This window comes from Metarhizium acridum, assembly GCF_019434415.1.
Source record: "Metarhizium acridum strain ARSEF 324 chromosome Unknown scaffold_141, whole genome shotgun sequence".
Taxonomy (NCBI): Eukaryota; Fungi; Ascomycota; class Sordariomycetes; order Hypocreales; family Clavicipitaceae; genus Metarhizium; species Metarhizium acridum.
Window position 1 is genome coordinate 1,777,289 of NW_027094020.1, and position 27,245 is coordinate 1,804,533.

A 27,245-nucleotide genomic window follows, 5' to 3' on the forward strand; every position below is an offset into this window, starting at 1 on the left:
CAGCCCCTACCTCCAGCGTCATAGAGTACACCCATGATGTGCAATCTTCAGGGGCACTTGACCAACTGTTTTGAGACCAACTGTTCATCTCTCCTTCTGCGTCTTCATAATCCCGCAGATGTAGCAGAACAAGATCTGTAGAATAGCGCAGCGAATTCACAGAGGAGGATTCGCTACGAAAGATAGCATATTGACTGGCTTCGCCCAGAGCACAGATGGGGTCCTTGCACAGTGTATCGAGGACCTTTGAGAAGACTGGATTGAGCTTTTAGTATCCAGAAGCAACCCAAAGTAAGTTCATCGCTTACACTATCTGATTAACTGCCTGTGTAAAATGGGATGAACATGACGGGCTCGGAATCGTCAACAAAAGCTGAACGCTTTACTGAGATGTGTTACCGCACACTCCCATACACCCATCTCCCATGGAATGAAGCAGTCACCGTCTTCATTTGTCGGTAGTATGTAGCTTCTTCATGATGAAGCCAAGATGGCAAATTTGTCCCCAAGGTCTAAGAAAAAATTTGAACTGCAGCTCTTGACACGTACAGGCTCACTCCGTTTCCTGTGTACGCTGCAGTATTCACTGTTCATTTCACAAACTCGACCCCTCTCTCTTCTGCTTACCTTCCTTTTGAGTTTCCTCGTACGACCTGACATGCATACCTGGGGTTGTAGTTACGGCTGTTGGTTCATGTGTCGTGACAATTCCCAAGCAATTGGCGATTCACTGGACTGGGATACAGTATCTCAGACTGCTCTGCGGTATGTTGAACAGAAAGCGTCTGAACACCATTTTCATGACCAGGCGCAGCCAGGTCAATTTGACTAGATGAAGGTAGCTACTTGGAGCACGTTAGATGGGAGTGAGGTAGTTCCATGAAAGATGTAACCTCGCCGTGGATATGGCAATGCAGGGCAGGCGAGGGTATTCTTATGTTTTTTTTAAGCTATATTAGCTTCAACAGCCATCCCAGAAGAGTATTTAGGCTCGTGACTTCAACATACCTTCCTTGCCGGCGGGGCATTGCCACTCTTGCAGCAACTAGTGACTTCATGTCACTGAATTCATCCGGGCTTCCTTATCGATATCTTCCTGCAAAATCCAAGACTTTTCGCCAGTTTTTTTTTTTTCATTCCTGTGAGCCTTTGTGGGCTAAAAATTACCTCACTTGAGTCGACAATGCCCTTTGTTGCCTCAGCTCCTCCAATAAAATAGAAAACCTAGAAACCTCCAAAATACTCCCTTCTGATGCGTTCCATTTCTAACTCCGCCGGCACAAGGGTCAGAAACTTTGCGAATTCCTTCTGCCAAAACTGGTTCTGAGTATTGACGTTTCAGGCAGATGTATATTCCCAGGATGGTGGCATCCAGCCTGTTGTTTCCCGATCAACAACACCAGCGATTTTATTGCCTTGGACGATAATGTTTGAGCTACTCAAATCTCCATGATTAAAGGTCGAACTAGGCCACGGTCGACGGTAAAATGCAACCGGTTTGGCTAAAACAGGAGGCAATGTTCCACTGTGAGTCGTGTCCCCAAGTCCATCCCAGAGTTTTGAGTGGAAATCGTCAATCGAGGAAACGGTCCCCAAAGAGAGTCTCTAGGCAATCGCTGGTCGTAGATGGGCCCGCCGCATACATTCGCCACGCCGGTGTTACTTGGGGGCGATAAGCTGCGAAGCTGCTGGACCATCAATCGAAGACTTGAGAATGTCGTCCTGGGACTGCGGCGAACGATGGGCCAATCCCTGACAGAGAGTCTGGCACGTGATTCTCTCCATTATGATATACCCACGCCCCTCATTTTCAAATTCCGAGTAACCTCTTGGAACTGGAATCGTGGTGTTTGTGAGATGAATCGCATTGTCTCTGCCTCAGCGAGGGTTGCGAATGGTATTGACTTGATGCATAATCGCGGAAATATGAAGATGACTGGCCCAGAATGACCTAACCAGCGATACACGAGCTTGTTTCTGAAGAGTTTGTAGGTGGTAATAACAAACCACCGGAAAATTGAAGAGTCGTTGAATCGCATGGCTTGGAGTTTGCATCGTGAATCGGCTGATGCTTTGCGAGCATGTGCAACCACCACAACACCGACCGGTCCGTAACAACACCCTTCAGAGACTCACCCCAAGATGGAGAGCTCAGACACTCTACAGCGCTGCCTACTCGTAAGCATGACAAGTATCAAGAGATCTGCAGGAATTGGTGTTCAGGATGGAGGTTACCATAGGGAAGGTCTTGGACCCACCACATAGGAAAGCGTCTGGGTCCCATCATCGTTCCACCAAGGCACCCACATCTCATGCACATGAACTTCCATCTCACAACTTCTGGCGCTGGTATAATCTCCAGCTTCCCATTTCGACAATAAAATGGATCTGGCATTGCGGCGAGCTCAGCCAGCTACGACAGCTCGCCATGCTGTCCGCGCTCTAACCTGCGCAAGCTGTTCGCAATCCAATTCCAGACGGTTCTCGGTGCTGAACCGACCACCGCCCAACTATCCCGGCCATGTACCTCTCACGAAGCTCGAGCGACTCGGTATGGCAATCGGGTCCAGTGCCATGGCATTGATCAATCCCTACCGTGCCGGTATGCAACCAACCCATTCGTCATAATTTCTCTCCCGAGCTTCTGTATCTAACATGTCTAGACCTCATCGCGCAAGTGGGCGAATCCACCTCAACACCATACTTCATCTACCGCCTCCGCGACGCCATGCTTGCCGACCCAACCGGCCGCCGCATCCTCCGCCTCCGGCCCCGAATCACATCCAAAACCCTCTCCATGTCATATCTCCGCTCCCTCCCCGAAAACACCGTCGGCCGCACCTACGTGGGCTGGCTCGACCGCGAGGGCGTATCGCCCGACACCCGCTCCGAAACCCGCTACATCGACGACGAGGAGTGCGCATACGTCATGCAGCGCTACCGCGAATGCCACGACTTTTACCACTCCATCACCGGCCTACCTATTGTCCGCGAAGGCGAAGTTGCTCTCAAGGCGTTTGAATGGGCTAACACGTTGCTGCCCATGCCGGGCTTGAGCATGTTTGCCGCCGCGACGATGAAGCCGCAGGAGAGACGGCGCTTCTGGGACATTTACCTGCCCTGGGCGTTGCGGAATGGATCCAGAAGCAAGGAGGTGATTAATGTGTTTTGGGAAGAGCAGCTGGAGCGGGATGTTGAGGAGCTGAGGAGGGAATTGGGCATTGAGCAGCCCCCTGATCTGAGGGCGATACGAAAGGCCGCGAGAGAAGAGAAGAAGAGACTGAAGGAGATCAAGGCCAAGGGAATTTAAGTGTATCATGTTCAGAGTTGCGTTTTTGTTGGAGTATATTGCATAGTAAGCGCTTGTTTCAAATAGACGTGTACTTGTCACGTTGTATCAACCAAACCACAGTGGCACCAATCTACGCAAGAGAATCAGTACGAATCAGCCGCAGCATCGACGAATTGATTCACAAAAATCATGGTATCGTAACTATAATCCAGTCCGGGTTTCACCTCGCGCACGGTGCATTGCCCCTTTACAAGTCCAACAGGTCGTCGTCGTCGTCATCCCAGCCCTTCCGTCTGCTCACCACAATCTTTTCCTCCTCCTTGTTATCCGCCATCGCATTCAGTAGCTCCTTCAGCTGCGTCTCCGTGACCTTCTGCCTCAGCTGACCCGTCTGCGCCAGCGTGATCAATCTGTTCTCGATATCCGTCGCACGCTGCTCCTTCACAAGCCTGATGCGGCCCAGGCGGTCGGCGGCCTCGGGGTGCAGAATCTGATTCAGAATGTGCTGGCGAGCATCTTCTTGCTGTCTGAATTCACCAGGAGGGTTAGTACGCTGGGACTGGTCGTCGAGGGGACGTGTGGGATGTGTAAGACGTGCTGTTTTTGGCGTTCTTGGTCCTGGCCACCGTTGGATGGTTGGCCACCGCTGCTTGCGCCGGACTGCGCCTTGAGCTGCTCGAGGCGAGCCCTTCTGATCTATCGCAGCTAGTTAGATGGGCTTGCAACGGAAAAGGGTACGAAGCAGAGTTACCTGTTCGAGTTCGGAGTCGTCCATGGTGACTTGTTTAGATTGGTGATGGTTCCAGGTAACGGCGGGGCAAGCTCGCTGCTGGAGGGGCAGCTAAGCTAGCTTCAGTGGCATCACGTGAGCCAGGTAAAAACAATGTTGAACGAAGCGCAACGGAGCGCAAAATGAACAGAGACTGGGTGAACATTGATATTGTTAATCAGTCTGTTGGGTAGGTGATCCTGTGTTTGATAGGGTATCCTCGAGCAAGACATGCTGACAGGTCACGGCAGAGTTGGCTAGACTCAGCTAGACTTGACCATTGAAAATGTAACCATGTAAACCTTTTATACACGCCCATGCTATGCTGAAATACAAAACAAAAGAATACAGCTATTGTACAGCCATCACCGTGGCATTGTCCTATATCTAAATGCTGAATGGCTCGGTATGGACGTCTCCTCCACTGGTATAAATGAGTTGAGTCGCTCGATTGCTTGAGAATGCTTCGCCTTGATCATGTCGCGCATCATCAAATTCATGCGCAGGTCCAATCCTAGCTTCTGGCCACGACGCAGGAAATATCCATTCAAATACTCCACATCTGTTGGTAATCCATTCTCAATTCGCCTAACCAGTTGGCTTGGCTGTGATCGCTTCCCCATTATTCTGCTGTACATAAACTTTCGAATGCCCTTACTGTGGACATAGTCTCTGATGACTGTGGATCCTTCTAGTTCCGGCATACTTTCGAGAACTTGGATTATCTCGGCCAGTAAACCATGCATCATGCGTTGTGCCGCTGGATTTTGCAGCAAGCCTTGGTATGGCATCTCCAGGAGCACGCATACAGGCTCAACGACAGAGTCGAAGATGACTGTAGGCAGTTTAAATCGGAGCCACTGGTCAAACGGAAGTCAGTGTCGTATGTAGGTCCTTTGCTTCTTCTAATGTCTTGACAAAATTCGGTCGCGACTCGACTTTGTGCATATCTTTGACGCGCATACGAGGCGCCTCGGCAAAGGTCAACTTTGTTTGGCCTTGCTTGAGCTGGGTAACTGCGTCGTATGTTCGATTAAACGCCAGGCGGTGGCTCATGTGGCCTAGCAAGAAGTTTGGTGCGGCATCCGTTCCCTCAAAGATCTTCTTCCTCACATCCTCGAGCACACCAAGTCCATCATTCATCAAACAGACTGTAGTATTTCCATCAATTCGATTCTTCACCGACTGCAGAGCCTCTACAGCTTCTTGACCTCGGCCTGATACCACGAGCTGGTCAATCCGCGAATCATCGCTCTGGGTAATGGCCCGAGGCATAGCGAGGTTGGCTTCGACATTGGCAGCTGACCGTCGGTTGTTGGGACGGACTTTCTGGATGTTGCGATATTTTGAGGAAGGACTGCTTCTCCACCCAAGCAGTTCGACGGAATCGTATACGCTTGATAACGCATGGGCGATGAATTTGGACCTTTCATCGTCGCCCAAAATATGAATTTTGTGCACAGTTGGTGAGTTCGCAGCTTCCCTGGGGAGCAGCACAGAGGGCACGTAAAACTGAGGTGTTGGACGCGGCTTGGCTGTTGATGGCTCCGGCTGTGATGAGATCGACCATGGCCGTTGTAGCGGGTTTGCTGTACTGCTCGGAGGCGTGGGCTCGCGCGATTTGTGTCTATCGGTAGTCGAAGCAACAGTGCCGTAACGGCGCCTGGCCACCCGGCCATCACAGCGACTACCTCGGATACATGATGTGTATTTCTGAGATATCCGTGCGGATAACCGCAAATTTCTTAGTCCAGCCACCTTGAAGGCTATTATGGGAAGCTCGCGAAAGTCGCAAGGGGAAGTTGTGGCGAAAGCGGGTGTCCCGGAGAAGTACCCAGCTATCGCTCACATTAGACAATACAAAAAGAAAGAGGTACGGGTTGTCTTGTCGGCTGTCTAGTCGACGGGTCGCAAGTTGGCGTCGAATGTCGAGTTGAGCTCAATGGCGGGAGGATAGCAAGGCAGTGAGGCGATGAATCATCGCGGTCCGAGAAATGATGGAGTTTTCCGGCTCCTTGAAGAATCGCCATCACGTGGGCCAATCAGGAGCCAGCAGTTCCTACTCAGAGTAGCCCCATAAATTCTGCAAAGCACAGCCTCTGATTTGCCCAGCACAAACCATCACAGGTCGATCACAGCCCTGGCCACTTGACCGCAGCCAAACAGCACAGCCAGAGCCGCAGATGGCTTGCAGGAAGACGCGAGGTTCGCTTTAATAGCTTTTTTTTTTCCTATTCAGGAGTTTCTATTTCTGTCCCTACAATCACACAACTGTATCGAGCCCTGTCGCCCACTCTTCGGTCATGCGATAAACTAAAACCATGCAGATCTGCCAGGAAAAGACTTCAGTCGCGACGATGCAGGGACGAAAATGTGTCAGAAGTCGCCGAGATGGCTGACCTACTAGTTGCCATCAAGTGACTAGGAAATCGGAAGAAACTCCCGCCAGCAGACGAGAACAAGCATCGAGTTCCGAGGAGCAATCACGCCTTTGGAGTGGGTCGCTTGTCACCTTGTTGAGTTGGAGGACTTTCTCGGTTTTAACTGGAATTTCCAGCCCAGACAATGAATGTCGTGCCAAGCATGATTGGGGCAATATATGGGGGTCGGTCCCTCGTTGACCGACATACGCTTTATGGACGTTGTGTAAACGACAGATTATTTTACTAGTCAAAGAAGACAGTTTGAAGCCATATGACGTTGATGAGCCGATTATCATGGCAGCCTGTACTCAAACGCAAGTGGCCTTGGCGCCATCTGTGACGCTCAACACTGGTGATACTACTCAGCGGCAACTGTCGGAAACCAGCAGCGCCAGTCAGCCCAGTGATTCGTTTGACGAAGCTCCTCAAATGCCTCTGTTCCGCAAGGTGGCTGTGATTACACAACTATCCGGTGTCAACTTCGCTTCCAGTGCTGTCAATGGTCTTGTCGTGGTCAGCTTACCTACCATTACTGCCGCTATCAAGCTAGATCCGTCGTTGGCATTTTGGCCAACTTCGGTCTCAAACTTGGCCAATGCCTCCACCATCTTACTTGCTGGCTCTGTGGCCGACTCGATTGGCCCACGAACGGTTAATCTTGCCGGTGGTATAGTGACCGGCGCCTTCATACTCGCCGCCGGTGCATGTAAAACAGGTCCTCAGCTGGTTGTGATGCGAGCCTTGCAGGGCGTTGGCTATGCCATGCATCTTGCGTCGTCTGTCGCCATTGTCACGAGCACCCTTCCTCGTGGAAGACCACGGAACTTTGCCTTCTCCTGCCTTGGTCTTAGCCAGCCCTTGGGCTTCTCGTTTGGCCTTGTTCTCGGGGGCGTTCTTCAAGATCTCCTTGGCTGGAGAGCCGGCTGGTACATTTACGGTTCTTTGACTCTTGTCCTTTCTGCTGTTGCCACCTGGGCGTTGCCAAAGTCCCACTACGAAAGAACGTTTCGAGGCACTTTGCGTAATTTTAAGGAGAGAGTAGACTGGGTTGGCGCATTGCTCGCATCGACCTTCATGGCGTTGCTGTCCTACCTGTTTGCGTAAGTTTATGCCTTTTTACGTCATTTTACCTCAAGCTTACAGTCTTTGAAGGACTATTAGTGTAAATCTTAACAGGATCCGAAACCCGGAAAGTATTGTTTTCGTTTGCTTGATTGGAACTTTGTTGCCGCTGTTTGTTGGCTGGGTTCATCGCCAAGTCCGGCTAGGCAAACCAGCATTAATTCCCAACTCGCTATGGAAGAATACTGCATTTTCCAGCATTTGTGGTACTGTGGCCCTTTCGTTCGGTGTAACAACATCCATGGAGTTGTTCGCCAGTCTGTTGTAAGCTCGGAGACCGTAACTAGCCAATATTTATTTACTAACAAGGATTCCAGTTTCCAGGAGGTCCAGCACGCCTCTGCTCTGCAAACTGGCCTCAGAATCATGCCCAGTCTAATCGTTGGGGTCATTCTAAACTTCACTACAGGCCTATTTGTTGACAGAGTCCCAGCTCTGTGGATTGTGACAGGGTCATCCGTCATCTGTTCAATCTCTCCTCTCCTAATGGCCGCGATCAAGGTGGAATCCCCTTATTGGACCAATGCCTTCATAGCCCAGCTGCTGGCGCCAGTGAGCACCGATGTACTCTTCACAGTAGGTCTTATCATCATCTCAGATAACTTCCCTGATGACACGCAAGCACTGGCCGGTGCCGTGTTTAATACCGCATCTCAATTTGGCCAGGCGCTCGTCTTGGGCATAATGCAAATTGTATCAACGGTTGTGACCAAGGACAACAGCAGCAAGAGCATGCCAATGGCTGTGATGGAGGGGCTCAGGGCAAGCTTTTGGACAATGTTTGGCCTCATGATGGTCTGCACCTTATGGGGAGCAGCCGGTCTACGAAAGACGGGGAAAGTTGGACTCAAGCGAGATTAAACTTGTCGTCACAACCGCACGATTATGGTGGTCACAGGAGGAGGGCAGAAGAAGAAGAACAGTCCAGTGCACTACGTGTCGTACGAAGTCATCACATAGCACAATCAATGACAGCAAGCGACAGATGCCATCTTTTCGTGTTTGACACAGCCGTGATACCCCACAAGGTTACGTCTGGTTGTCTCGTCGCAAATATTTCCGAAAACTGCACACTGAAATTGAATGGGTTAGCTCGGCAATCCTCAGAAGTCCGAGGTGGCATTCCTGAATTGAAGGATACGTACTTGCCGCGTGTGTTTCGCAGTTGGCGGGTTTGCAGCTGTCAGCCACTTGACGCCTCATCAGCTCCCAGACCAAATTGGGAACATTTGATCGAAGTCATTCAACCAGTTATGTTTTTTTTGGTTTCTTTACATACAGAACATGATGGCTTAACAAAAAAGTATAAAATATGACGGGACGTCTCTTTTATGGTTCCAGAAAGCTAGATGACGAACAATCACCTCTTTTCTCACACTTAACCCACTTTGACCAACATCACAAACATGAGGATTATCATTATCGGAGCGGGAATCTCAGGCTGCACAATCTACCTTGAACTGCGGAAGCATCTTCCCAAACCACCGTCTGGAGAAGCGCACAAAATCACAATCTACGAAGCGTACGACACGAGTATCGACACTACCTTCTGATGATCGCGGCAATGGCCCAACCCATTCTTCAACTCTCATTGTAGGCGGCGGTCTGGGGGTTGCCGCCAATGGACTCAACGTCATCAAGCGGCTGGATGAGGACATGCTGCGTGAAATCGTCCGCGGCGGATATAGCTGTGCCACGATGAACATGAAGAGCAAAAATGGAAAAGTTCTGGCACGGAATGCAACCGGCCGGTAAGCCAGCTTTGGATGGAAAGGGACAAGGGACCATGAATACCGTTGCCTGTAGTCGTCATGCGCTGTGGCGAGAGCTTCGCAAGAGGGTCCCGGACGACGTTATTGTCACAAAGAGAGTTTCTGAAGTGGTCGCAAGGTCTGATGGGCTCAACGTGGTGAGTTTCGTCGATGGGAGTCCTTCTGTGGAGGCAGATCTAGCTCATCGGCGCCGATGGGCTCAAGGGCCTGGCCAAGAAGGCACTATTTCCGGGTGAAAGCACGGATCCATTCCCCCCGCATTATGAGTGAGTGTTTCACGTCCCCGAGTTGAAAACCAGCATCTGACAGTGTTGCAGGGGCCTTTGCGGAGTTGGTGGCTTCATTCCTTACTCACTCGTCAAAAGTGACGTTGAGATTGGATCGATGAATTTTGTCATGGGCGGCAACGGTTTCTTTGGGTACTTCATCGCAGAGAGCGCACTTGATGCACCCCATCGCGACTCTCCTTATCATGTCTCTCCACCAGGTGAGAGCGTCGGTTGGTGGTCAACATATTCTGTCGACGAGTGTCCCGACCCAAAGTCGGTGGACAAGGAGGACATACTGAAACAGCTGCGCGAACGCCACAAGGACTGGAAAGATCCTGTTATATGCAAAGTTCCTTGAGACTTCCAAGGTGACGAGCATGTACCCTACGTGGATCGTGCCTCCGCTGCCAACATGGGAGCGGGACGGCGTCGTCTTGGTAGGGGATGCTGCGCATGCGCTGCCGCCTACCTCTGGCCAAGGCTGCTCCCAAGCGCTAGAAGACGTCGAGTGCTTCACTCTCTTTCTCAGTCACCACTTGGCTAAAGCCTATGGGTCTCATGGGCATGATCCCACGGACTACAAAGGGGTCATCAGGGCGGCAAGCGAAACAATACATGGATCTCCGCCAGCCTCACGTAAACAAGATTCTCGATCACGCTCAGCAGTGGCAGGACCGCAAGCGTGACAAGACGGCCGTCGAGGAGTACATAATGTACGCCTTTATGTGGATGATGGGTAAGCATGCCGCCGAGTATTTGTCACATTACCCCCCGGTCCTCTATTTTCCCTTTTTTTAGTGATTGGATCCTGTTGAGACACTGACACAGCGGAGGGTGGTTCCCAAACGTCATGACGAAGCCGTTGAAACAGCTGGTGGAATACAATATTGCTTCCGAGGTACACAAAGTGTTGAATGCCAAGTCATAGGGCCAGATGCGCTCACGTCTACTATGGGGACATTAGGACTAAGTCAACTAGTGAATCTGGCACATACTCTGCTATTTACAGAGATTCAAAGTTAGTATGTAATATATGATCTACTCTCCGGTCAACTTTGCAGCCAAGTAGCAGCTTCTAGGTGCAGCTGCTAGTATAACTGTCGTGCTTCTTTAATAGCACGATTTAGGAATTACATAGCCTGGCTCTAGTAACGCAACATGGGGATTGCCAGTATGAATCTGGGCTCTCTTTCAACTTGGCCATCATGTTTCTTGCCTTTGGATCTCTTGGGGATATCCTTTGATGTAACTACTTATACTCAGATCTCGAAAGGGGTAAGTCAGAATACTACTACTTTGGGCAACAGATGGAGCACGCTCAGAGTCACCTCCAACCCTCATGGAGGAACCAAAGCACATGTCCATGGCAGAGACGGCGGCACTCGCTACTTGGCCACCAGGAATTCCAACGCCCGCCGCCCAGTAATTCCCTTTGGAGCTGCAATCACGATGCGATTCTATAGGCGCGGCGGTCCTTGCAGACCTGTTTCAAGGAAACTCATGGTCAAGAAAGGCCCATTTATCCAGCCATCTCCACGCTGAAACAAAAGACAAATAAAACAGCATGTACTGAGTGAAGAATTTTATCCAGTCCCAGTGAGATGCGTCGTGATGAAGGGTTGACCATTGCATACACATGTCTGGCCAGTGTCGTACCATGCACTCTATGCTCGAAAGCAAAACTCGAGCGGTGGATGTAGGACGGATTCCCTAGAACAAATATCGAAACCAGCTTTCAATCTCGGCAGGGCCAGGTCTGGAACCAGGTTGCGGCGGTCGGCAAACTCGATCAACTGCGGACTGCGGAGTTTAGGGTGCGGACTTGGTTTTATTCTTCTTTCTTTTCGTTTTCCCTGTTTTTTTTTCCCTCCCGATCTGCCATTCAATGCTCCGTACTCCGATGATAACGGTGAAATTACAAAACTCCGACCCTTGATCTGCCCCGGCGCCTCATGTCCACGGACAAATCAAAAGTCGCTGGCGTGGCTCGACCTGACCTGTCGAGCTGTTCCCACGAAATACAAACCTGTCCCCATTCCATCCAGCCTGGCGGCCCTGTTGTGTAGTTGCGGGCTCGACCTCGCCGGCATCATGGTTGCACCGAGACATGAACACCGGAATGAACCTTAATACGTAGATCCAGATGACTAAACCGATGAAATTCTCAAAAAAGGGAAGAGAATTGCAATGAAATCCTGCCATCGCTATACAAAAAGAAAATCACGCGCAAAATAGACCTGCAACTTTTGCGGCATCACACTCAGACGTCCAACTAACTACCGAAACCTAAAAAGAACCCCGATGAGCCCGCTCTCAACACTCACCTTGGCCGCGCATCCAAAACATCGCCATTTCGCATTCGCCATGGCCACGATGCAGTCCATTATCACGACGGCCTACTCGGACCCTTCCGGGTACCAGCTATCGTCTCTGCCCAGACCCGAGGTCAGCGATCCTAGTGATGTGGTTATCCAGGTTCATGCCGCCAGCATCAACCCGATTGATGTGAAGAAAGCCGCCGGCGCCATGAAGATGGTCATCAAGGACTCGTGAGTTGCATCCATCACTTCGAACCCCTTTCCCAGTGACCACATGTGACGGCGAACTGTCGCTTACACGTTCCGCATAGCTTTCCATACAAGATCGGATACGACTGCGCCGGCGTCGTGCTGGCCGTCGGGGAAACCGTCACGCGAGTCAAAGTCGGCGACGACGTCTACAGCCGATTGCCTGAGTCTCATCGAGGTACAGAGCGCCCCCCGTCTTCACTTGGATAATCCCGTCGCGTTAGTACCAACTCTGGCAAATGCAGGATCCTGGAGTCAGTTTGCGAAATGCCCAGAGAGCTACGCGGCTCTCAAGCCGACATCCCTGTCCTTTGAGGCCGCCGCATCGCTTCCTCTCGCTGCCATGACGGCCCTCCAGGCTCTCAAGAAGTACAACGGCTCGCTAGCCGGGAAGACGGTATTTGTACCTGCCGGCCGTGCGTATTTCCCTCCTCCCACTCCATCCTGACGAGCACGAAGCAATCCAGCATAATGCATTGGCTAACAGAGATTGCACCTCAAAGTGAGCGGAACAGGTTCCTACGCCTGCCAACTGGCCAAGAACGTGTTTGGAGCAGGCAAGGTCATTACCACCGTGTCGACGTCCAAGGTGGCCAGAGTCCCCGAGCTCCTTGGCCAAGGCGTCGTTGACGAGAGTATGTGCCCTTTCTTGACAACCTACATATCCAGCAATCTACCGGGGGAGTCGATTCTATAATCCCCCCCAGGTTTCAAAATTCCTTGCCTCACGACGGGCCCCCCTTGCTGACGGGCAACTCGCACAGTCATCGATTACACCCAGGCAAACCCTGCGACCAGCATCCCCGCCAAGTCGGTAGACTTCATGCTCGACACGACCGGCCAGGCCATGGAGTTCCTGAGCCGCATGGTCCCGGAAACAGGCCTCGTCGTTTCCATTTCCACCACCCCGTCCGGCAAACAGATGCAAGACGCGGCCGTCATCACGTCGTCAAACTCGGGCAAGATTCCGTTGGTGGCCTCAACAGTGCTGAACGCGCTGGATTCGCTGCGCAAGTGGCGCGCGAGGCGGTGGCGAGTCAACTACGAGTACATGCTTCTGGATCCCAGCAGTGCGGACCTAGATGCGCTGCGTGAGCACGTCGCCGCCGGAAAGCTGAAGCCTGTTGTAGGACTCACGGTCAAGTTTGAGGACATTGAGGCTGTTAGGCAGGCCGCTATGACTGCATTCCAGGGAAAAGGCAGCATCGGGAAGACTGTGATTAAAATGGACATTCAGTGAGATTTTGCTTTCCCGGATCTCTCTCGAATGGGCTCGTCTTGGTCTTGGTGCGGTTCGGCGCGCTTGAAATCCTTTTTGCTAGGCTCTTTCACACAAAGGTTGGGTTTAACAGTTTTGATAATGCCTCCGCTTTTCTTGATATAATTGTGTAATGCAAACGTACTTTTGCCAGCATTCCGTAGGGAACCTTGTCAATTTTGCCGTCTGGGCTCTGACCACAGAGTTCCCTTCATCTCGTTGCTTGACGAGATCGAAGTTGAATTCCTAGGCTAGCGAATACATTTCAGACTGGTTTGTGTCTTTGATCCAAGCCGCACCCAGGTCTACAACGCCGGTGCCCTTGGATGATGCTGGAACCGAGAGCGTCTTGCCGCCCACGCGATCCATTGCTTCCGGGACAACATATTTCAGGCCTGCGGCGTGTGTTTCTCTTGCTGCTCGGAGACCGCTTAGGCCAGCTGCAATGATTACAACGTCCAAGTTGTTGAGTTGGGTTGTTGCCATATGGAAATAACGTGTTCTGGGAATGATCCAGGGTGTACCTGTTGGAAAAGTGAAGATGGATGGTTGAGTCAATCTCCCAGATGACAAGCCAACAGATATTGAAATCTAGCCGCGATGTTATCGAATCGAATCGCTCGCTCCCAGTGCTCGTAGCTCAAAACACCCTTTTGAGCCACATTCCACACGTCCTAGGCCAAGGATAACAAGGGCCTAAGCACCGCCATGTAGTATGGATTCAGCCCAGGCTGCAGTAATGACAGACACACTTACACCCTATGAGAACAGCTCACGTGCATCAGCAACCTTGTTTCTGAGCCACAGCAAGCGCGGCAAGATAAAACAGTTGCCGCACCCCCTCAGATCTCGCGTCGTTCTACTTCACCTGCTTTCCACCCCGGGCAGCTTACTCTCGACTCCGGGACCCAAGCTCCTCCGCATCTTACTCCTGTGCTAAATCTGAACAAGATGGGCGGTATGGGTTGAGTCCGTCGCCGGCCGGGGTCGCCGAGGCCTCCGGAGACTTTGGACACCAGATCGGCCAAGTTCCCCACATAGTGCCGAATCAGGCATGCACGAACAAAGACCGGATGCACGACATGTCGTCGCCGTAAGAGGAAGTGCGAAGAGTCCCGGCCTCGCTGTGCTGGCTGTGTGAGAAACGGGCTGGATTGCTGCTGGCCCAAGGTTGTTGAGCCTCCAAAGACGCAATGTCGGGAAAGGGAGAAACGACGGCAGAGTTGGGGACATGGCGATCGAACGTCCCAGACGGAAGAGCATCAGGCTCCGTTGCACTTGAACGAAATTTCCTTGCTTCCCATGGAGACAGGGACAAGTCTGACCTCGCGATAGCATCTACTCCTCCAACACTACTTGACAGACACGGCTACCATGGTCTTTGCCAGTATGCTGTCTCCAAACCCATTCACAATATGCTTACTACCGCTGGCGCTGACGAACCCGTTGCTCTTTCATGGCATACTCGCTGTCAGCGGCTCTCGTCTCACCTACAGGCTTGCCGAATCGATTGATATCCAGTTAGCTACCCGACGGCATTACGCTCAAGTTTTGCACGGGTGCAGACGTCGCCTTCCGGCAGCATATATCCTGCTGACATTCTTCCTCTGGTAATGGCCCTGCTCTGTAAATACGAGGTAAGCCCCTAGCTCGAATCCCGGTAGCTCGTGTATCTACGGAGTAGCCCAAGGAATTGACAACACCAACCCCAATTTTCTAGGCTCTTTATGTTCGCCTGCGGAAACTCTGTTTCTGCACCTCAATGCGGCTCGGAACCTGCTCCAGGGACACCGAGGCATAACCCGCAGCTCAGGGAAAGTTGTTGCGACGACTGCCTCAGCTAGAGAATTGTCCGAGGCCCAAAGCCTAGCGCATGAAACACTTGCGTATTTTCCTCTGTGACACGATGCTTCCCTCCGTTGAGCCAGGCCAACCCCTGGCGAGCAGTTTACTTAGCCTTCGTACGGTGAAAAGGCATCGCGGTGTCTGTTCAGCGCCGTCTTTGCAGGGAGCTATTCGCTGTTTCAACTTATACCCGAGATGAAGAATTTATACTGCCCTCGTCTTGCGGAGGGAGGACAGGGAGCAGATCCTCCGTCCAAAGACTTAAATATAGCCAAAGAAGCTTTGGTGAAGCGCATTAACGCGTGGCCAAGGTAGCCTCGGATAGAGACACGGCAAACCTCGAGGCCCGCATTTTTAACTGGGAGAAGAAGAGAAAAGTAGCAGAATGCCTACACCAGTCATTATACATTTATATCGCGCTGTCGTTGCTTGGTTCGTCGGCTCCTGATGACGGTCTCAGAAAGGAGGTTCAGCAAAGGATTGACAGCATAATTCGCCTGGCGACATACCTGCAGGACTCGCCATGCTCGACAAATCTTCTATGGGCGATTGTCATTGCAGGCTCTTGCATGGAGGATATACAACAGCGTGAAGGACTCATTGATGGTCTCAAGAATAGCAGGTACCAAATGCGGCATCTGCAAGTTGTTCAATGAGCCTTGCAGCTGCTCTGGGCGGATGATAACTCGAATGTCTATGGGCCGGTTGGTTTACGCTGTGTCATCGAGAAACATGGTCTGAGCCTGGTCATTGTGAATTTATCAAGCGCTTTGTTTGTTTAGCTGTACATTTCAGTCAGCTTTGTATAAAGCAATCAATATAAATAACTAAGAGTTGAGATAGAAATAATATACCATACTTACAGAGAACTGGCTGACAAATTCTCTAATTGAGTTGTCTGCTAGCGAAATTCGTTGACGTCGCTCATTCGATATCCTAACCCAGTCCATCATGCTGGGGACCACGGTCATGAACTTGCCATGTTTTGATCAGAATACTCTAGTGTAAGTGTCGCGTCACTTGTTCTGTCAGTGTGTCAGCATCTCAGCAGTATCAACAGGCAACGCTACGGGTGCCGCCATAATTGAAGAGCGAAACATTTCCCGGAGCCCAGCGAAACCAACACATAGTTCATATATCCGCGTGCATAAACATAGATATTCTATACCCGCAAAGCCAAGGCATCGTGACTCATTGTAACTAGGGCCCCTTGTCCTCGAAATACACACATTGGATCGTAGTCATATTCATAGAAGAAAATGCAGCGATCGAGTACATAGCACACGGAGAAGCTGGATATAGAGCTTGCCGATGTTCAGGCAGCCTAGTTTACATCAGCTTACAAGATAGTCCGGAGGGAGCCTACGCAGGACGTTGTTTGCTGATTTCATCTCTTGGAGGTGATCCTCGACCATACGTATCTCTGGACCAAGGTCACAGTTCAACAATTGTGAGCGTCGCATTTGTCCCTTAACCACCTAGGTACCTAGGTATTATGTAACTTAGCATCTTCGTTCAACGTGCCATCCTGGGGCCGGACGGCAACCATTCACGCTTCAGTGAATGGCTCCACAACTAAAGCAATAAATATAGGTCTCTCTTCCTTTGATAAAGCAGGCCTCCCTGACAATCTCTTTCAACAACGAGCAAGTTTGGTGCGGTTGCTGGTTGACGAAATTGCCTTTGTCTTTGGGCGATCATGTTCCTGGGTTGTTACCTCTAGCTGTAAGACGGCGTTGTTGCAGCCATGCCAAGCTTTCATGTCATGTCAGACTTGGACCAGGGCTCTTCAACGCACAGAGACGTACCGGGGTCTTTTATTTAGAGGAATGCTTTTTGCTGATATTATTGACATGAATTCTTGGGGGCGTCTTATGTGGCATTGGCATCCGTAAACTCCGGCAACTCACGGCGTGATTGCATTCAAGGGGTTTCGCAGCAGTTTACGGAGTACAGAGTACCCATGAGCCGGCCGGATTGGATTGAGTAGCTGCACTTGCCACGACTCAGACGCTGGTGCTAGTAAAAGAGGAGCAACGCCACAATGACATGATGGAGATAGTTCTGCAGGGAGTGTGAGACAAGAATCCAGTTATAATGTTAAAATCGTCTTTTGGACAAAATTTGACTTTTGCTACTCCGTAGGCAGAATGGTGAACGGCACGGTCTGAGCGTCGCCTTGCGAGGCATGAGGATGCTTCTGGGTATCGGTTGCATAGAAATCTCGGAGGATATCTCTGGTCGCCTGAGTCCAGACAACGGATTTTCCAACATTTAACGCGGGGAACGTTGACGGGCCGAGGCCCAATGACGACGCGACCCCTTCTAGCGTTTGCTAGCAAGGTAACTCCCGAAGCCGAAATGAGACCCAAGCGCTACTCCCGCCGGTTTTTTGTTGTGATGGTTATCACCCAGCACCCGGTAGCCTACTGGGGGACGTTGGCCGAAGCATCCTTCCCACCCTTCCTCAGCACTGCCGGTCGATCATCACATGCGGCAACGGCAGCCGGACCAAACTAAAAAGCCACCGGTGTGGAGAGACGGCTCGGAGTCGAAACACGGCATCTTGGTGCGGAATTTTCCGTACATGTGGTGTTGCTGATGAGGCGCTGTCAGCTTGCGTGACGAAATGGCCAAGCCTCAGGGGCCAGGGTCTAAGCCTCTAGGCCGAGCTGCAGTGCGTATGTTGAATAGATTTCAATTTGAGGGTGAGTGCGTAATCAAAATCAATCTAGAGTACGACCAAGAATCAGCGCAAAGGTCCATGGCCGGGCAGAGAACAGCGCTCGCTGCTCCGTAGAGGATGCTCGGTTCTGCCTGCCTGAAGAAGCCAGGAGCTCTCATGTGAAATGTGACAACCATGCAAAAAACGAGACTTACGAAGCAAGATCCAGGCACAAACCGACATGTATCATTATCCAGGGCACTCCAATGGGTGCGCAGCAATGACACCACGGAGAGATGGGAGCTTCGTCCCTGAATTTTTGAGACGACTGGTGGTAGTGACCTCAAACATTGCCCACCTGCGTAGTACTACCTACCACCATTGAGCCGTTCTCAAATCGTTGGCCCCAAGTAATCAAATGGCAAGAGCGGACAGCTTGACGACACAAAAAGAAAGAGCACTTGACCGGCAAAATGATGCGCTCCTGCAGGACAAGAAGTCCCCGGCACAAACTTTACATGATCCAAACTTCCCGAAGGTAATGTCACGTCCCAACACCATCCAATAAGTACTTCATGCCCGTGTCGCAATACCACCACCTGCAAGGGCACGGCACAGAATGCACCAACTTGTAATCGACTCCCAGAGCTACAGGAGATGCCCATTTTGGTTCTGCTTGCGCTGTGAGACACAAGGACCGCTGGACGAGCTGGTTGGGGTCCTCGGAACAAACCTGCATCACCATATTATTGCCCATCGCCTTCATGAAACCCTCAGACCATCCTTGTTTGATCGTGGTTTGGGAAGCGGCGTGGACTAGCCCGGCTACCCAAGTTAGTCAGTAGTCATCGGCAAACTTGACCACGGAAAACGTGCGCTGCCGACCGCGTGGTGTATTCAACAAGCTCATCCAGCTCTACAAGGCTCTGAAGACTCCCTTCTCCGGCAAAAATTCTTGATTCCGCCATCCTGCTAATAAACAAGATTCGTCAGCGACTAAGCGGCTAGCCACTTTGTTTTCTCCAGTGCCCCACAACCGGCGATGACAGGAAAATCACCACCCTTTGCAGCTGAGCCTGCAGCCTGACCGACCACCTTGCCATTGGCGTAGCTCATTACGTACCGAGGACCCCGTTCCCCGTACATGACAATCTAATGCGATATTCTGATATAATTACTGTAGTGTAGCCATTGGCTTTGGAACCCTCTGGGAGTCTTCAACTCGGTATAACGCTACGGAAACGGTTCCCTACAGCCCCGGACATGCTGTGGAGGCCCAGACACTGTGGAGAAAACGCCATGGTCCATGATTATTGACATCGGCGAACTGATAATTAGTGGCCCATGCCAGCAAGCCTCCGAAATTCTTTATCATGGAATGTGGCCCGCCTCTTTCTAGAAGCTCACGTACGCGCTTTCTTCATCATGCTGTTATTTCATCAGAAAATAGACATTGGATGAACCGCAACCATGGTGTACGGTGGCAAGCCTTCGCGGGGCTGCCAAATGTGCAGGATTCGCAGAATTAAGGTACATAATTGTCCATGGATACTCAACTCTTCTGCTTGTACAGTCATGGAATGAACCAATGGGCGGTTTGCTGTCATTACGCTCGGAAAGCTTGTTAACTGGTTCATGATACAGTGTGACGAAACAAAACCGACTTGCAAGCAGTGCGCAAAGGCCAGACGCGTTTGCCCTGGGTATCGAGACGTCAACAAATCTCATCCGACTTCCGAGGGAGGTAGTGCAAGCTCACAAGTGCCGGACAAACCTCAGCAATCAGCAACAAAACCACTCGCACCCAAGTCAGAAAGAAGCAATGGATTATCTTTGGAAAGCACTGACACGCCTTCTCCACGCTCGTCTGGCGACAAGTCGATTAAAGCTCCGCCACCGCTAGCTGTAGACGAGCTTGCGTCCTGTCACTTCATTTCCAACTATGTTTTGATTCCTCAACAAGGCTTAGCAACTAGTCGTGGATTCTTGGAATTCGTACTCCCGCTATTAAAAACACCACAACCATCGCAGCACTTTCTCTATGCGTTCAAAGCATGTTCTCTAGCGTCTCTCAACAACCGTGTTGGAACTGGGAATGATTTTGACCGAGCAGCCTTGGGTTGCTACACGAAGGCTTTGGCTTGTACCTTCACAGCTTTGAAGGACCCAGTCTTGACGAAACGAGATGACACTCTGGCTGCCATTTTGCTGCTTGGGCTTTTTGAGAATATCACTGCAAAGACACTTGGAATGCTAGCATGGAGCTCCCACATCGAAGGTGCTATTCAGCTCGTCAAGTCCAGGGGTCAGGAGCAACTGCGGAGCAAAATCGGCATGGATCTATTCATTGCTGTCCGAACCCAGATGGTAAGTACTAGTGTCGCCCGTCTCTGTTCCCGCCACGCTCCTGCTTAAAGCAAGTCTAATGGGTCGTGACTAGATTATTCATTCCCTTAGTACCGGGAAACCACCAACACTTGATGTAGACTGGTGGGTCACCGATCCGGTTAGTAACGAGTATAGCATGCAGTTCCAGCAACTCAGCAGTCGTGTGGGAGAGCTTAAGAGCGAGGTCAATGCCCTTCTCGCCACAGTGACTCGGTCGCCTGAAAATATGGAGTTGATGAAAGACACGATACAAAATTGCAAGTCACTGGACAAGGAAATCGTCACCTGGCTTGGGGAACTGCCAGAGCAATATATGTGGAGAACAGTTGCATGGGAGCCGTACAATCCAAAGTGCGATTATTCCAAGGCCGAGGTCTTCCCCGGTCGTATCGACACCTACGCCGATTTATGGGTTGTGAATTTCTGGAATGTTATGCGTTGTATGCGTATCGTACTGGCGTCACTCACGATACGCTGCACAGCATGGATCAACTTTCCAGCTGATTATCGTACGACTTCAGAATACGCGACGACAGTCAGAATTTGCGTTGAGGCAATCTCGGATATCATTGCCTCGGTGCCTTATCAAATGGGGCTCTTCTCAAAGCGTAAGGACTTGCGAAGTAACGCGACGCATTCCGTGTTTGGTTGCGGAGAAGACACATCGGAGAAAGGCTTAGCCGGCTATTTCTTACTCTGGCCGTTGGCTTGTATTCAGGGCCAGGACTATCTCACAGACTCTCAGAGGGTTTGGGTAAAGGGACGCCTAAAGTCTATTGGCAACACTCTTGGTGTCAGATATGGCAACTTGCTGTCTCAGGTACGTAAAACTAGCTGGCGCATCAGGACTCCCACTACGTTGGCACCTCTCGAGGCACAATGATGTGTTGTAGCACTCGTATACTGACTCCCAATAAAAGTTAAACGTGCGGGTACCATCTATGCTAATTCTCAGGGACCGCCTGAAGAACAATCCTCACGAGATACCAGCTGACATTGCAGCTATTATGGCTGGCACAGCAGCTAGCGGCGCCTCTCCTCCAATACCAGGCGAATCGACGGCTGGAGGTGCTATGCCACCGGGTTTACCTGGCATGTCGAATCCGAGGACATCAATACCTGGGATGCCCGAGATGCCGTCAGCTCCTGGCGCTTCGGCGGATGCCTTGCCGAATCAGGAAGCCATCCGTAAGCAGATGCTTAAGCGTCAAACGGAAGAACTAGTAACAAAAGCTGTGGAGAAATCCGGGAAGCTTGACGACTGGACAGTAAAGACGTGGCTGCAATTATAGTGCACCGATATGGTGCGTAACGGTAGTAGGAGTAACAGAGCGTTGCAAGTTTGCGGAGCAGATGGAACAGACCGCAATATGTTTCTGGGCGATGCCGGCGTTATGCATCGGGATGCCGAAAGGAATCAATTGTCCTAGATGTGGCGAGGATTGAGAAGATGGATGGAAGTACCCTGGAAGGAGGGTTACGGTTTTTCTAGTTCTACTACTCGTTCGGTGAAAGACAAGCGATGTCTCTCGCCAAATTTCGGCTTGCGTTTCATACACCTCGCAGTTACTGACATCAATACTAGCGTTGAATCATGACCGGTATATCAAATATTCAAAAGTACCAAGGAATTGACGAAGCCGGCCATACAACTATACAGTAATGACTTTGATTTATTTCCACGGAACTGCCTCAACGTGTGCCATTCTTTACGTTCTGTTGCGCTGGTCATCCTCTAGGTTAGCCCGCAAGCAACCCAAAATTAAAGTGGAGACACAGCACGATACTCCGTAGAAAAACATCCAAAAAAGCTCTGCGTTACCGGCACCCCGACTTGGCAAAAATGTTTTACGAGCCATCAAAGGCTTCCACTGAAACTTAAACGGGCCAGAAATGAGATCAAGCCGACCGGCAACGTGACCACAGTCTCGATTTTCAGCACTTTCAGCATGAGCGACGTCAAAGACATCACTCCCGACCTGGACAGGCTGGATTCGCAGCTTGACAACCTCGAAGATGCGCTCGCGCCGCTGCTCAACAACCTCAATGAGAAGGCCTCTCAACTACCGCTCCTCGACAAGGCCAAGCTGTTTTCCCTGACAGCCTACTCAATCGAGTCCCTTCTCTTCTGTGAGCATGCGTCACTCACCTTTTGTTTGCGGGCGACGGGCTGTTGCTGACTTGGCTGTGAATAGCCTATCTGAGACTCCAGGGCGCAGATGCCCAGAACCACGCCGTGTACGCTGAACTGAAGCGTGTGCAGCATTATTTTGGCAAGATCAAAGCCGCTGAGGAGCCGGAGGCGCAGAGAAGCCTGGTCGTGAACCAAGAAGCCGCAGCTCGGGTCTTGAAGGCCGACTTGGTACGTGGATTCACGCCCCCCTTGCGCCTACCATGGGAATTCTGCGGGGGGTGCATACGGGAGCTGACCTCTTTTGATTTGTAGGCCGACAACAAGTCTATCAGCAGCAGGCTGGCCGAGAAGATTGCTGAAGAGCGTGCCAAGGCGCTGCTCAAGTCGGTGGAGGGCAGGAAACGGCCTGCTGATGATTCGGCTGCCTCTGGAGGATCGGGTAGTGATGCGCAGGTGAAGAAGAAGAGGAAGCAGAAGGGAAGGGGGAAGGGGAAGCAAAAGTGATGAGGGGGGTTATCGTGGTGATGTGACTCGCGGGGATCTGGTGTTTCGCACTCGATGCCCTCTTTTTTTTTTTCTTTTTGGGAAGCATTGCTGGCCGACCGGCTGGAAACTGGGTATTTTACTGGACACGAATGATGGTTTTGTTCCCCCTTCCATCCTTGGGTTTATGGTCATTGATAGTCACGGAGCACGGCGTCGGGATACACTGTTTTGATTAGATGGACCTGAACAAGGGTAGATGCTTCAATTCCTCATCAAACCATGGTGCTGCAGCTGGCAAGTCATAGTGGTTTACAACACACCTACGAGATGAATGCACAACAAAAGCAATCCTCCGTTGGAACAGTCAAGTCACGATGACCACCTGGACCCCTGCCACTTCTCCCGAGGCCACCCGGCCCACGCCCGCAAACCCGCCTCCTCCCATTGGCCACGTCCACCAACCGCCCCAGAACATCGCCAACTCTTCTCCAAGCTTCCACTTTTGCCCGTTCTTCTCCCGTTTTTACATTTTCCTCCTCCACCACCATCACCAACCGCCAAAGACCGCATCGCCAAAGAAGATGCCTCGCAACAGATCCGTCGGCCGCGCCCCCGCCCCTTCACGGGCACCCACCCGTCCCACGGTCCCTGCCTCCAGCCCCATGCCTCAGCAGCAGCGTCCTGCCGCCACCATGGCAGCTCCTCCCCAGCATGCTCCCCAGCAGACGGCTCCCGCGCCGGCTGCCTCGCAAGGCCCCGGGCTGTTTGGCCATATGGCCAGCACCGCCGCGTACGTATAGCCGTGCCCCGGGGGAACGAATCCGACCCTGAGCAAGCGTGGTGAGGGGGTCTTCTCTGGACACGGGGGGGCACATCAAGCCCCCGGTTTCCGCCCTCGCTTGCCCCCCAAAAGGGACGATTCAACTCTCCCGCATGCCCACAAGGAAAAGAAGGAAAAATGCAAACATGCTAACTTTGTACGCAGCGGCGTCGCCATCGGCTCGTCGGTCGGCCATGCCATCGGCGGCCTCTTCTCAGGCGGCTCGTCGGAACCCGCGCCGCAGCCGGTGCAGGCCCAGGCCAACCAGCAGCAGCAGCAGCAGCAATGGGGCAACAACTGCCAGGCCGCTACGCAGCAGTTCACCAAGTGCATGGACGACAATGGCGGCAACATGCAGATTTGCAACTGGTACCTGGAGCAGCTGAAGGCTTGCCAGGCCGCTGCGAGCCAGTACTAGATGGCGTTGAAAAAAGGGGAAAAAAAAAAAAAGAGGCGAGCAGGGGGGCAGTGTGACTATGAGCTTGAGTGAACGGGTGATTAAGCGCGCCAAATACATTGGACCGCTATGGAAGTGTACGGGACTTTACACAGCGTCGTCATTGAGTTGGGGGTTTGTCTGACAAATTTACACCGAAATGGCTCGGTGGTTCTTGTATTATAGATGGAATTGCCGCTCTGGGAGAATTCAATCACCTCTCGGTTTGCTAGCAGGTTTTTTTGTTCCTTGCTGTTTTACACGGTGAATGTATACTGACTTGTATCATTTGTTCCAGCGTATGCTGTCACCTTTGCGGGCTCAGGGACAATTACGAGACGGGGTCTGCATTTGCAAATATATCCAACACGTTTCGCCATTTCATATTGCCGAATACAAAAGTTTAGCAATTTATTATTCATGCAGAATATTGATATCTTCTGGGCTGATATACATTATGCTTTTACATTACTTTCAGTTGGCTATTTCTCATCCTCGTCGGGCCTGGGCTCAAAGTTTAACTGCGGTCATGTTAGCTAGCACAACTTTATCTTAGGCAAAAATACCAATTTCTGCTTACCGAATTGCCGTTATACAACTGGTGATCCCGTCTCTTATCATTGGGATTCTCAAACCCCTGAACACGACGGCTCTTGGCTTGTGTGGAGGCTGAATCTGACTGTTCGGCGAGGGTCGCCTGGCTGTTGTTGCCACCGCCTCTACCAAGGCCAATCAAGCCGAGGAACCAGGTGAAAAACCCTAATATTGAGCCAATAATCCAAGAGAGGAATCCTTGTGATGAGTTGTTATATGCAGAGGTATAGCTTTGGACATGGATCAAAATAAGCGTTGACGAAGGAGACAAGCCAAGCTCTCCCAAAGACTTTTCCTCCTCTGTTTCGTCAATCGATTTGTTGGGCAGCGGCGTAAGCAGTTGCGTGAAGGTATAGGGCAGTTCACCGTCGGTTCTGTTCTCGTCGACCCACTTCCGAACCTCCTTCACAGGGCCCGAAGTCTTGAAACGGGATCGAATGGTCGAGCCATCAAACAGTCGGACTTGAATAGAGGTAAGGTTGCTGTTCTTGGCTGCCGACAGCACTGTCGATGGAGATGTGGTGCCCACTGGTAAGGAAGAGTCGCTTCTTGAGTGGATTTCCTTTCTTTGCTGCTCTCGTTCGGCCGCCTGGTGCCGTCGTTCCTCTTTATCATCCTGGATGCGCTTCAGGATTCGCTTCCGTTCTTCTGATTCTTGCTGTTTTTTCTTCCTCACCAAGGCCGCTTGTTTCTGCGCACTTTCGCTGGCTTCCGCTGCTGCTTTGGCCCTCCTCTGAGCCAATTCTTCCTTGGCTTTTTGTTCAGCGGCCTCCTTGGCGGCTTTTAGCCTCGCAGCTCGCTCTTCTAGGACACGGCGCACGTTATCTGATCGCTCGACTGTTGGCGGGAATTCCACTCGAGCCAGACGAGGTGGGGGACGAGGACGAAAGCGGTCCGGAAGCTGGTTGCGCGGTGTGTGGTGGTGAAATATTGAAGGAGTTCTGGATCCGGCGGAGGAATTCCTCCTTGGGAGTTCCGGCAGCAATGTACTCTTTGAGTTCGCCATTCTTCATGATGACGATGGTGGGTGTCTGAGGAAGAGGGAAGATTTGCGCCAGGTAGCCGAATTCTTCTGAACCAGGTGTCAACCGCAAGGCCACGGCCTGCTTGGCAATCACGTCTACCAACTTCAACAAAACGTTAACACTCGAATCAACTAGAACCCCCTTTTTGGAAAGAAAGGCATCATACTGAAGGGTCCTGCAAGAATTCATTCTCCCAAGTCTTGCTCTCGTCATTGTCATCTGGCCAGGTCAGCATGTAGCTTCGTCCACCCGTGGGCCATTACCAAGCACTCTTACTCGTAACAAAGCAAAAGACGGATTTTTGCTGGCCAACAGCCGTGGAAATTCCCTCTTGGAGAGATCCCTGGTAAAACATGATGGCTAATTCCGACGGGACTCAGGCAGGCGTGCGCATTAAACAAATGTGGCCATGTGGCAATGGGCGTGGTGATGGATGCTCAAGGCGACGTTTGGTGGGCGAGGGAGGGGCGTTGGGAAGTTCAGTTGGTGGTTTAGCTCCGCAAAGGGGCTTACACGAAACGAATCGACATGCAGAAATGAGCAAGTAGAAATAAAATGGCGTGTTATCCCATGGCAAAGATGGACGGCTAACTGGTACAGAGAAGTGATCCCTGAGCTGCTGCGGAAGGCTGTCGAGCTGGTCTGGACAAGCAAGGTCAACGTCAGCGGTCGAGCTCGGGGACACGATGCTGGCAAGCTGGGTGGGCCATGTTGGGCAGGCGGTGAGACGAGAGCTTTGCGGGATGTGGGCAGCCAAACACGCAGCCGTCGCTAGTCCTCATCGGGCCAGACGGTCCACTCATAAATTCAATGTGGCTTGCGTCTGTTTAATTTCATAGCCTCGTCGGCGCCCGCCGTAATGTATGTGTGTGTGTGTGGTTTATGTTCAAAAGTGTGTATTCTGAGGACTTTAAGAGATGTGTGTTATTTCTATATTATTTTAAAAGCTATCAACGCTTTTATACGTACAAGTGAGAAATTTTACATGTATTTTCACAGCGAAAGCTATGTATAAAAAGTTACCCGGCTTGAAGTCTCCAGCCGGCCACACCCCACCACAAACAGGGCCGAGTAACCATATGCACCCCAACGCAATGCCGCATCCCTTAACGCCGTCAGCAAGTATTCTGTCAGCATCTATTACTGCCTCACACGTGTCAACAGTCAACCTTCACGAGTCGGTTTCAGGGAAGTTCCCAGGGCATTCCCAGGCCATGTGGAGAGAAGTATATATATCGGGAGCCATGGCCGAGTCAAGGGGATTTGTAAGTTAATGCATGAGTACTCCGTACCACATGCCATTTCCAGCCCACCTGGACCGACCATTGCCATCCCCTCAAAGCAGCAAAGGCGGTCGCGAGGTCGTGACAGGGATTTTAA

At 51.4% G+C, this 27,245-nt stretch overlaps 13 protein-coding genes across 16 annotated transcripts; 10 read left to right on the forward strand and 3 right to left on the reverse strand.

Annotated features, from left to right (window-relative positions):
* Window positions 1–1,626: 1,626 nt before the first annotated feature.
* On the forward strand, window positions 1,627–1,950 carry J3458_009183 (uncharacterized protein; the record flags this gene model as incomplete). Its single annotated transcript, XM_066119617.1, has 1 exon — window positions 1,627–1,950. The coding sequence occupies one exon, from the start codon at window positions 1,627–1,629 to the stop codon at window positions 1,948–1,950; it is 324 nt and encodes a 107-aa protein (XP_065975413.1).
* Window positions 1,951–2,339: 389 nt separating this feature from the next.
* COQ4_1 (Ubiquinone biosynthesis protein) lies at window positions 2,340–3,310 on the forward strand (the record flags this gene model as incomplete). The annotated part of the gene is made up of 2 exons (XM_007815743.2): window positions 2,340–2,602; window positions 2,664–3,310. The coding sequence occupies exons 1-2, from the start codon at window positions 2,383–2,385 to the stop codon at window positions 3,308–3,310; spliced, it is 867 nt and encodes a 288-aa protein (XP_007813934.2). The 5' UTR covers window positions 2,340–2,382.
* Window positions 3,311–3,539: 229 nt separating this feature from the next.
* J3458_009185 (uncharacterized protein) lies at window positions 3,540–4,067 on the reverse strand (the record flags this gene model as incomplete). The annotated part of the gene is made up of 3 exons (XM_066119618.1): window positions 3,540–3,819; window positions 3,891–3,988; window positions 4,044–4,067. The coding sequence occupies 3 exons, from the start codon at window positions 4,065–4,067 to the stop codon at window positions 3,540–3,542; spliced, it is 402 nt and encodes a 133-aa protein (XP_065975414.1).
* Window positions 4,068–4,925: 858 nt separating this feature from the next.
* On the reverse strand, window positions 4,926–5,336 carry J3458_009186 (uncharacterized protein; the record flags this gene model as incomplete). Its single annotated transcript, XM_066119619.1, has 1 exon — window positions 4,926–5,336. The coding sequence occupies one exon, from the start codon at window positions 5,334–5,336 to the stop codon at window positions 4,926–4,928; it is 411 nt and encodes a 136-aa protein (XP_065975415.1).
* A 1,442-nt stretch (window positions 5,337–6,778) lies between these two features.
* J3458_009187 (uncharacterized protein) lies at window positions 6,779–8,467 on the forward strand (the record flags this gene model as incomplete). Its single annotated transcript, XM_066119620.1, has 3 exons — window positions 6,779–7,584; window positions 7,637–7,870; window positions 7,924–8,467. 3 exons carry the CDS (start codon window positions 6,779–6,781, stop codon window positions 8,465–8,467), a joined length of 1,584 nt encoding a protein of 527 aa, XP_065975416.1.
* An 856-nt stretch (window positions 8,468–9,323) lies between these two features.
* Window positions 9,324–10,005, forward strand: J3458_009188 (uncharacterized protein; the record flags this gene model as incomplete). The annotated part of the gene is made up of 3 exons (XM_066119621.1): window positions 9,324–9,515; window positions 9,583–9,644; window positions 9,696–10,005. The coding sequence occupies 3 exons, from the start codon at window positions 9,324–9,326 to the stop codon at window positions 10,003–10,005; spliced, it is 564 nt and encodes a 187-aa protein (XP_065975417.1).
* A 206-nt stretch (window positions 10,006–10,211) lies between these two features.
* J3458_009189 (uncharacterized protein) lies at window positions 10,212–10,575 on the forward strand (the record flags this gene model as incomplete). The annotated part of the gene is made up of 2 exons (XM_066119622.1): window positions 10,212–10,383; window positions 10,481–10,575. 2 exons carry the CDS (start codon window positions 10,212–10,214, stop codon window positions 10,573–10,575), a joined length of 267 nt encoding a protein of 88 aa, XP_065975418.1.
* A 230-nt stretch (window positions 10,576–10,805) lies between these two features.
* Window positions 10,806–11,189, forward strand: J3458_009190 (uncharacterized protein; the record flags this gene model as incomplete). The annotated part of the gene is made up of 1 exon (XM_066119623.1): window positions 10,806–11,189. The coding sequence occupies one exon, from the start codon at window positions 10,806–10,808 to the stop codon at window positions 11,187–11,189; it is 384 nt and encodes a 127-aa protein (XP_065975419.1).
* A 417-nt stretch (window positions 11,190–11,606) lies between these two features.
* Window positions 11,607–14,399, forward strand: J3458_009191 (uncharacterized protein). The gene is made up of 5 exons (XM_066119624.1): window positions 11,607–12,196; window positions 12,277–12,392; window positions 12,460–12,630; window positions 12,718–12,849; window positions 12,979–14,399. The coding sequence occupies exons 1-5, from the start codon at window positions 11,949–11,951 to the stop codon at window positions 13,452–13,454; spliced, it is 1,143 nt and encodes a 380-aa protein (XP_065975420.1). The 5' UTR covers window positions 11,607–11,948; the 3' UTR covers window positions 13,455–14,399.
* Window positions 14,400–19,101: 4,702 nt separating this feature from the next.
* On the forward strand, window positions 19,102–22,035 carry J3458_009192 (uncharacterized protein). Of its 3 annotated transcripts, XM_007815738.2 has the most exons (4): window positions 19,102–19,512; window positions 19,627–20,349; window positions 20,423–21,190; window positions 21,291–22,035. In XM_007815738.2, exons 1-4 carry the CDS (start codon window positions 19,453–19,455, stop codon window positions 21,660–21,662), a joined length of 1,923 nt encoding a protein of 640 aa, XP_007813929.1. In that variant the 5' UTR covers window positions 19,102–19,452; the 3' UTR covers window positions 21,663–22,035. The 3 variants fall into 3 exon arrangements, with proteins under 3 accessions (XP_007813929.1, XP_065975422.1, XP_065975421.1); XM_066119626.1 differs by having other exon boundaries at window positions 19,102–20,349; XM_066119625.1 differs by having other exon boundaries at window positions 19,120–20,349; window positions 20,423–22,035.
* A 64-nt stretch (window positions 22,036–22,099) lies between these two features.
* On the forward strand, window positions 22,100–23,545 carry J3458_009193 (uncharacterized protein). Its single transcript, XM_007815737.2, has 3 exons — window positions 22,100–22,500; window positions 22,566–22,732; window positions 22,817–23,545. Exons 1-3 carry the CDS (start codon window positions 22,320–22,322, stop codon window positions 23,006–23,008), a joined length of 540 nt encoding a protein of 179 aa, XP_007813928.1. The 5' UTR covers window positions 22,100–22,319; the 3' UTR covers window positions 23,009–23,545.
* On the forward strand, window positions 23,365–24,830 carry J3458_009194 (uncharacterized protein; the record flags this gene model as incomplete). Its single annotated transcript, XM_007815736.2, has 2 exons — window positions 23,365–23,780; window positions 23,976–24,830. The coding sequence occupies 2 exons, from the start codon at window positions 23,365–23,367 to the stop codon at window positions 24,226–24,228; spliced, it is 669 nt and encodes a 222-aa protein (XP_007813927.2). The 3' UTR covers window positions 24,229–24,830.
* Window positions 23,368–26,497, reverse strand: J3458_009195 (uncharacterized protein). 2 transcript variants are annotated; one of them, XM_066119627.1, is made up of 3 exons: window positions 26,142–26,497; window positions 26,032–26,084; window positions 23,368–25,967 (listed from the first exon to the last, which is right to left on the reverse strand). In XM_066119627.1, the coding sequence occupies exon 3, from the start codon at window positions 25,844–25,846 to the stop codon at window positions 24,794–24,796; it is 1,053 nt and encodes a 350-aa protein (XP_065975423.1). In that variant the 5' UTR covers window positions 25,847–25,967; window positions 26,032–26,084; window positions 26,142–26,497; the 3' UTR covers window positions 23,368–24,793. The 2 variants fall into 2 exon arrangements, with proteins under 2 accessions (XP_065975423.1, XP_065975424.1); XM_066119628.1 differs by having other exon boundaries at window positions 24,689–24,767; window positions 24,827–25,967; window positions 26,032–26,497.
* Between the last annotated feature and the right edge of the window lie 748 nt (window positions 26,498–27,245).

Bases quoted from the DNA above. Each gene is read 5' to 3' on its own strand.
- J3458_009191 (XM_066119624.1), top strand. From the start codon at position 11,949: ATGAGCCCGCTCTCAACACTCACCTTGGCCGCGCATCCAAAACATCGC. The intron at 12,393-12,459 runs GTACAGAGCGCC...TGGCAAATGCAG, and splicing joins ATTGCCTGAGTCTCATCGAG to GATCCTGGAGTCAGTTTGCG. The intron at 12,631-12,717 runs GTGCGTATTTCC...TGCACCTCAAAG, and splicing joins GGTATTTGTACCTGCCGGCC to TGAGCGGAACAGGTTCCTAC.
- J3458_009192 (XM_007815738.2), top strand. From the start codon at position 19,453: ATGGTGTACGGTGGCAAGCCTTCGCGGGGCTGCCAAATGTGCAGGATT. The intron at 20,350-20,422 runs GTAAGTACTAGT...GGTCGTGACTAG, and splicing joins TTGCTGTCCGAACCCAGATG to ATTATTCATTCCCTTAGTAC. The intron at 21,191-21,290 runs GTACGTAAAACT...TCCCAATAAAAG, and splicing joins ATGGCAACTTGCTGTCTCAG to TTAAACGTGCGGGTACCATC.
- J3458_009193 (XM_007815737.2), top strand. From the start codon at position 22,320: ATGAGCGACGTCAAAGACATCACTCCCGACCTGGACAGGCTGGATTCG. The intron at 22,501-22,565 runs GTGAGCATGCGT...GGCTGTGAATAG, and splicing joins AATCGAGTCCCTTCTCTTCT to CCTATCTGAGACTCCAGGGC. The intron at 22,733-22,816 runs GTACGTGGATTC...TTTGATTTGTAG, and splicing joins GGGTCTTGAAGGCCGACTTG to GCCGACAACAAGTCTATCAG.
- J3458_009195 (XM_066119628.1), bottom strand. From the start codon at position 25,846: ATGGCGAACTCAAAGAGTACATTGCTGCCGGAACTCCCAAGGAGGAAT. The intron at 24,768-24,826 runs GTAAGCAGAAAT...ACATGACCGCAG, and splicing joins AGTTGTATAACGGCAATTCG to TTAAACTTTGAGCCCAGGCC.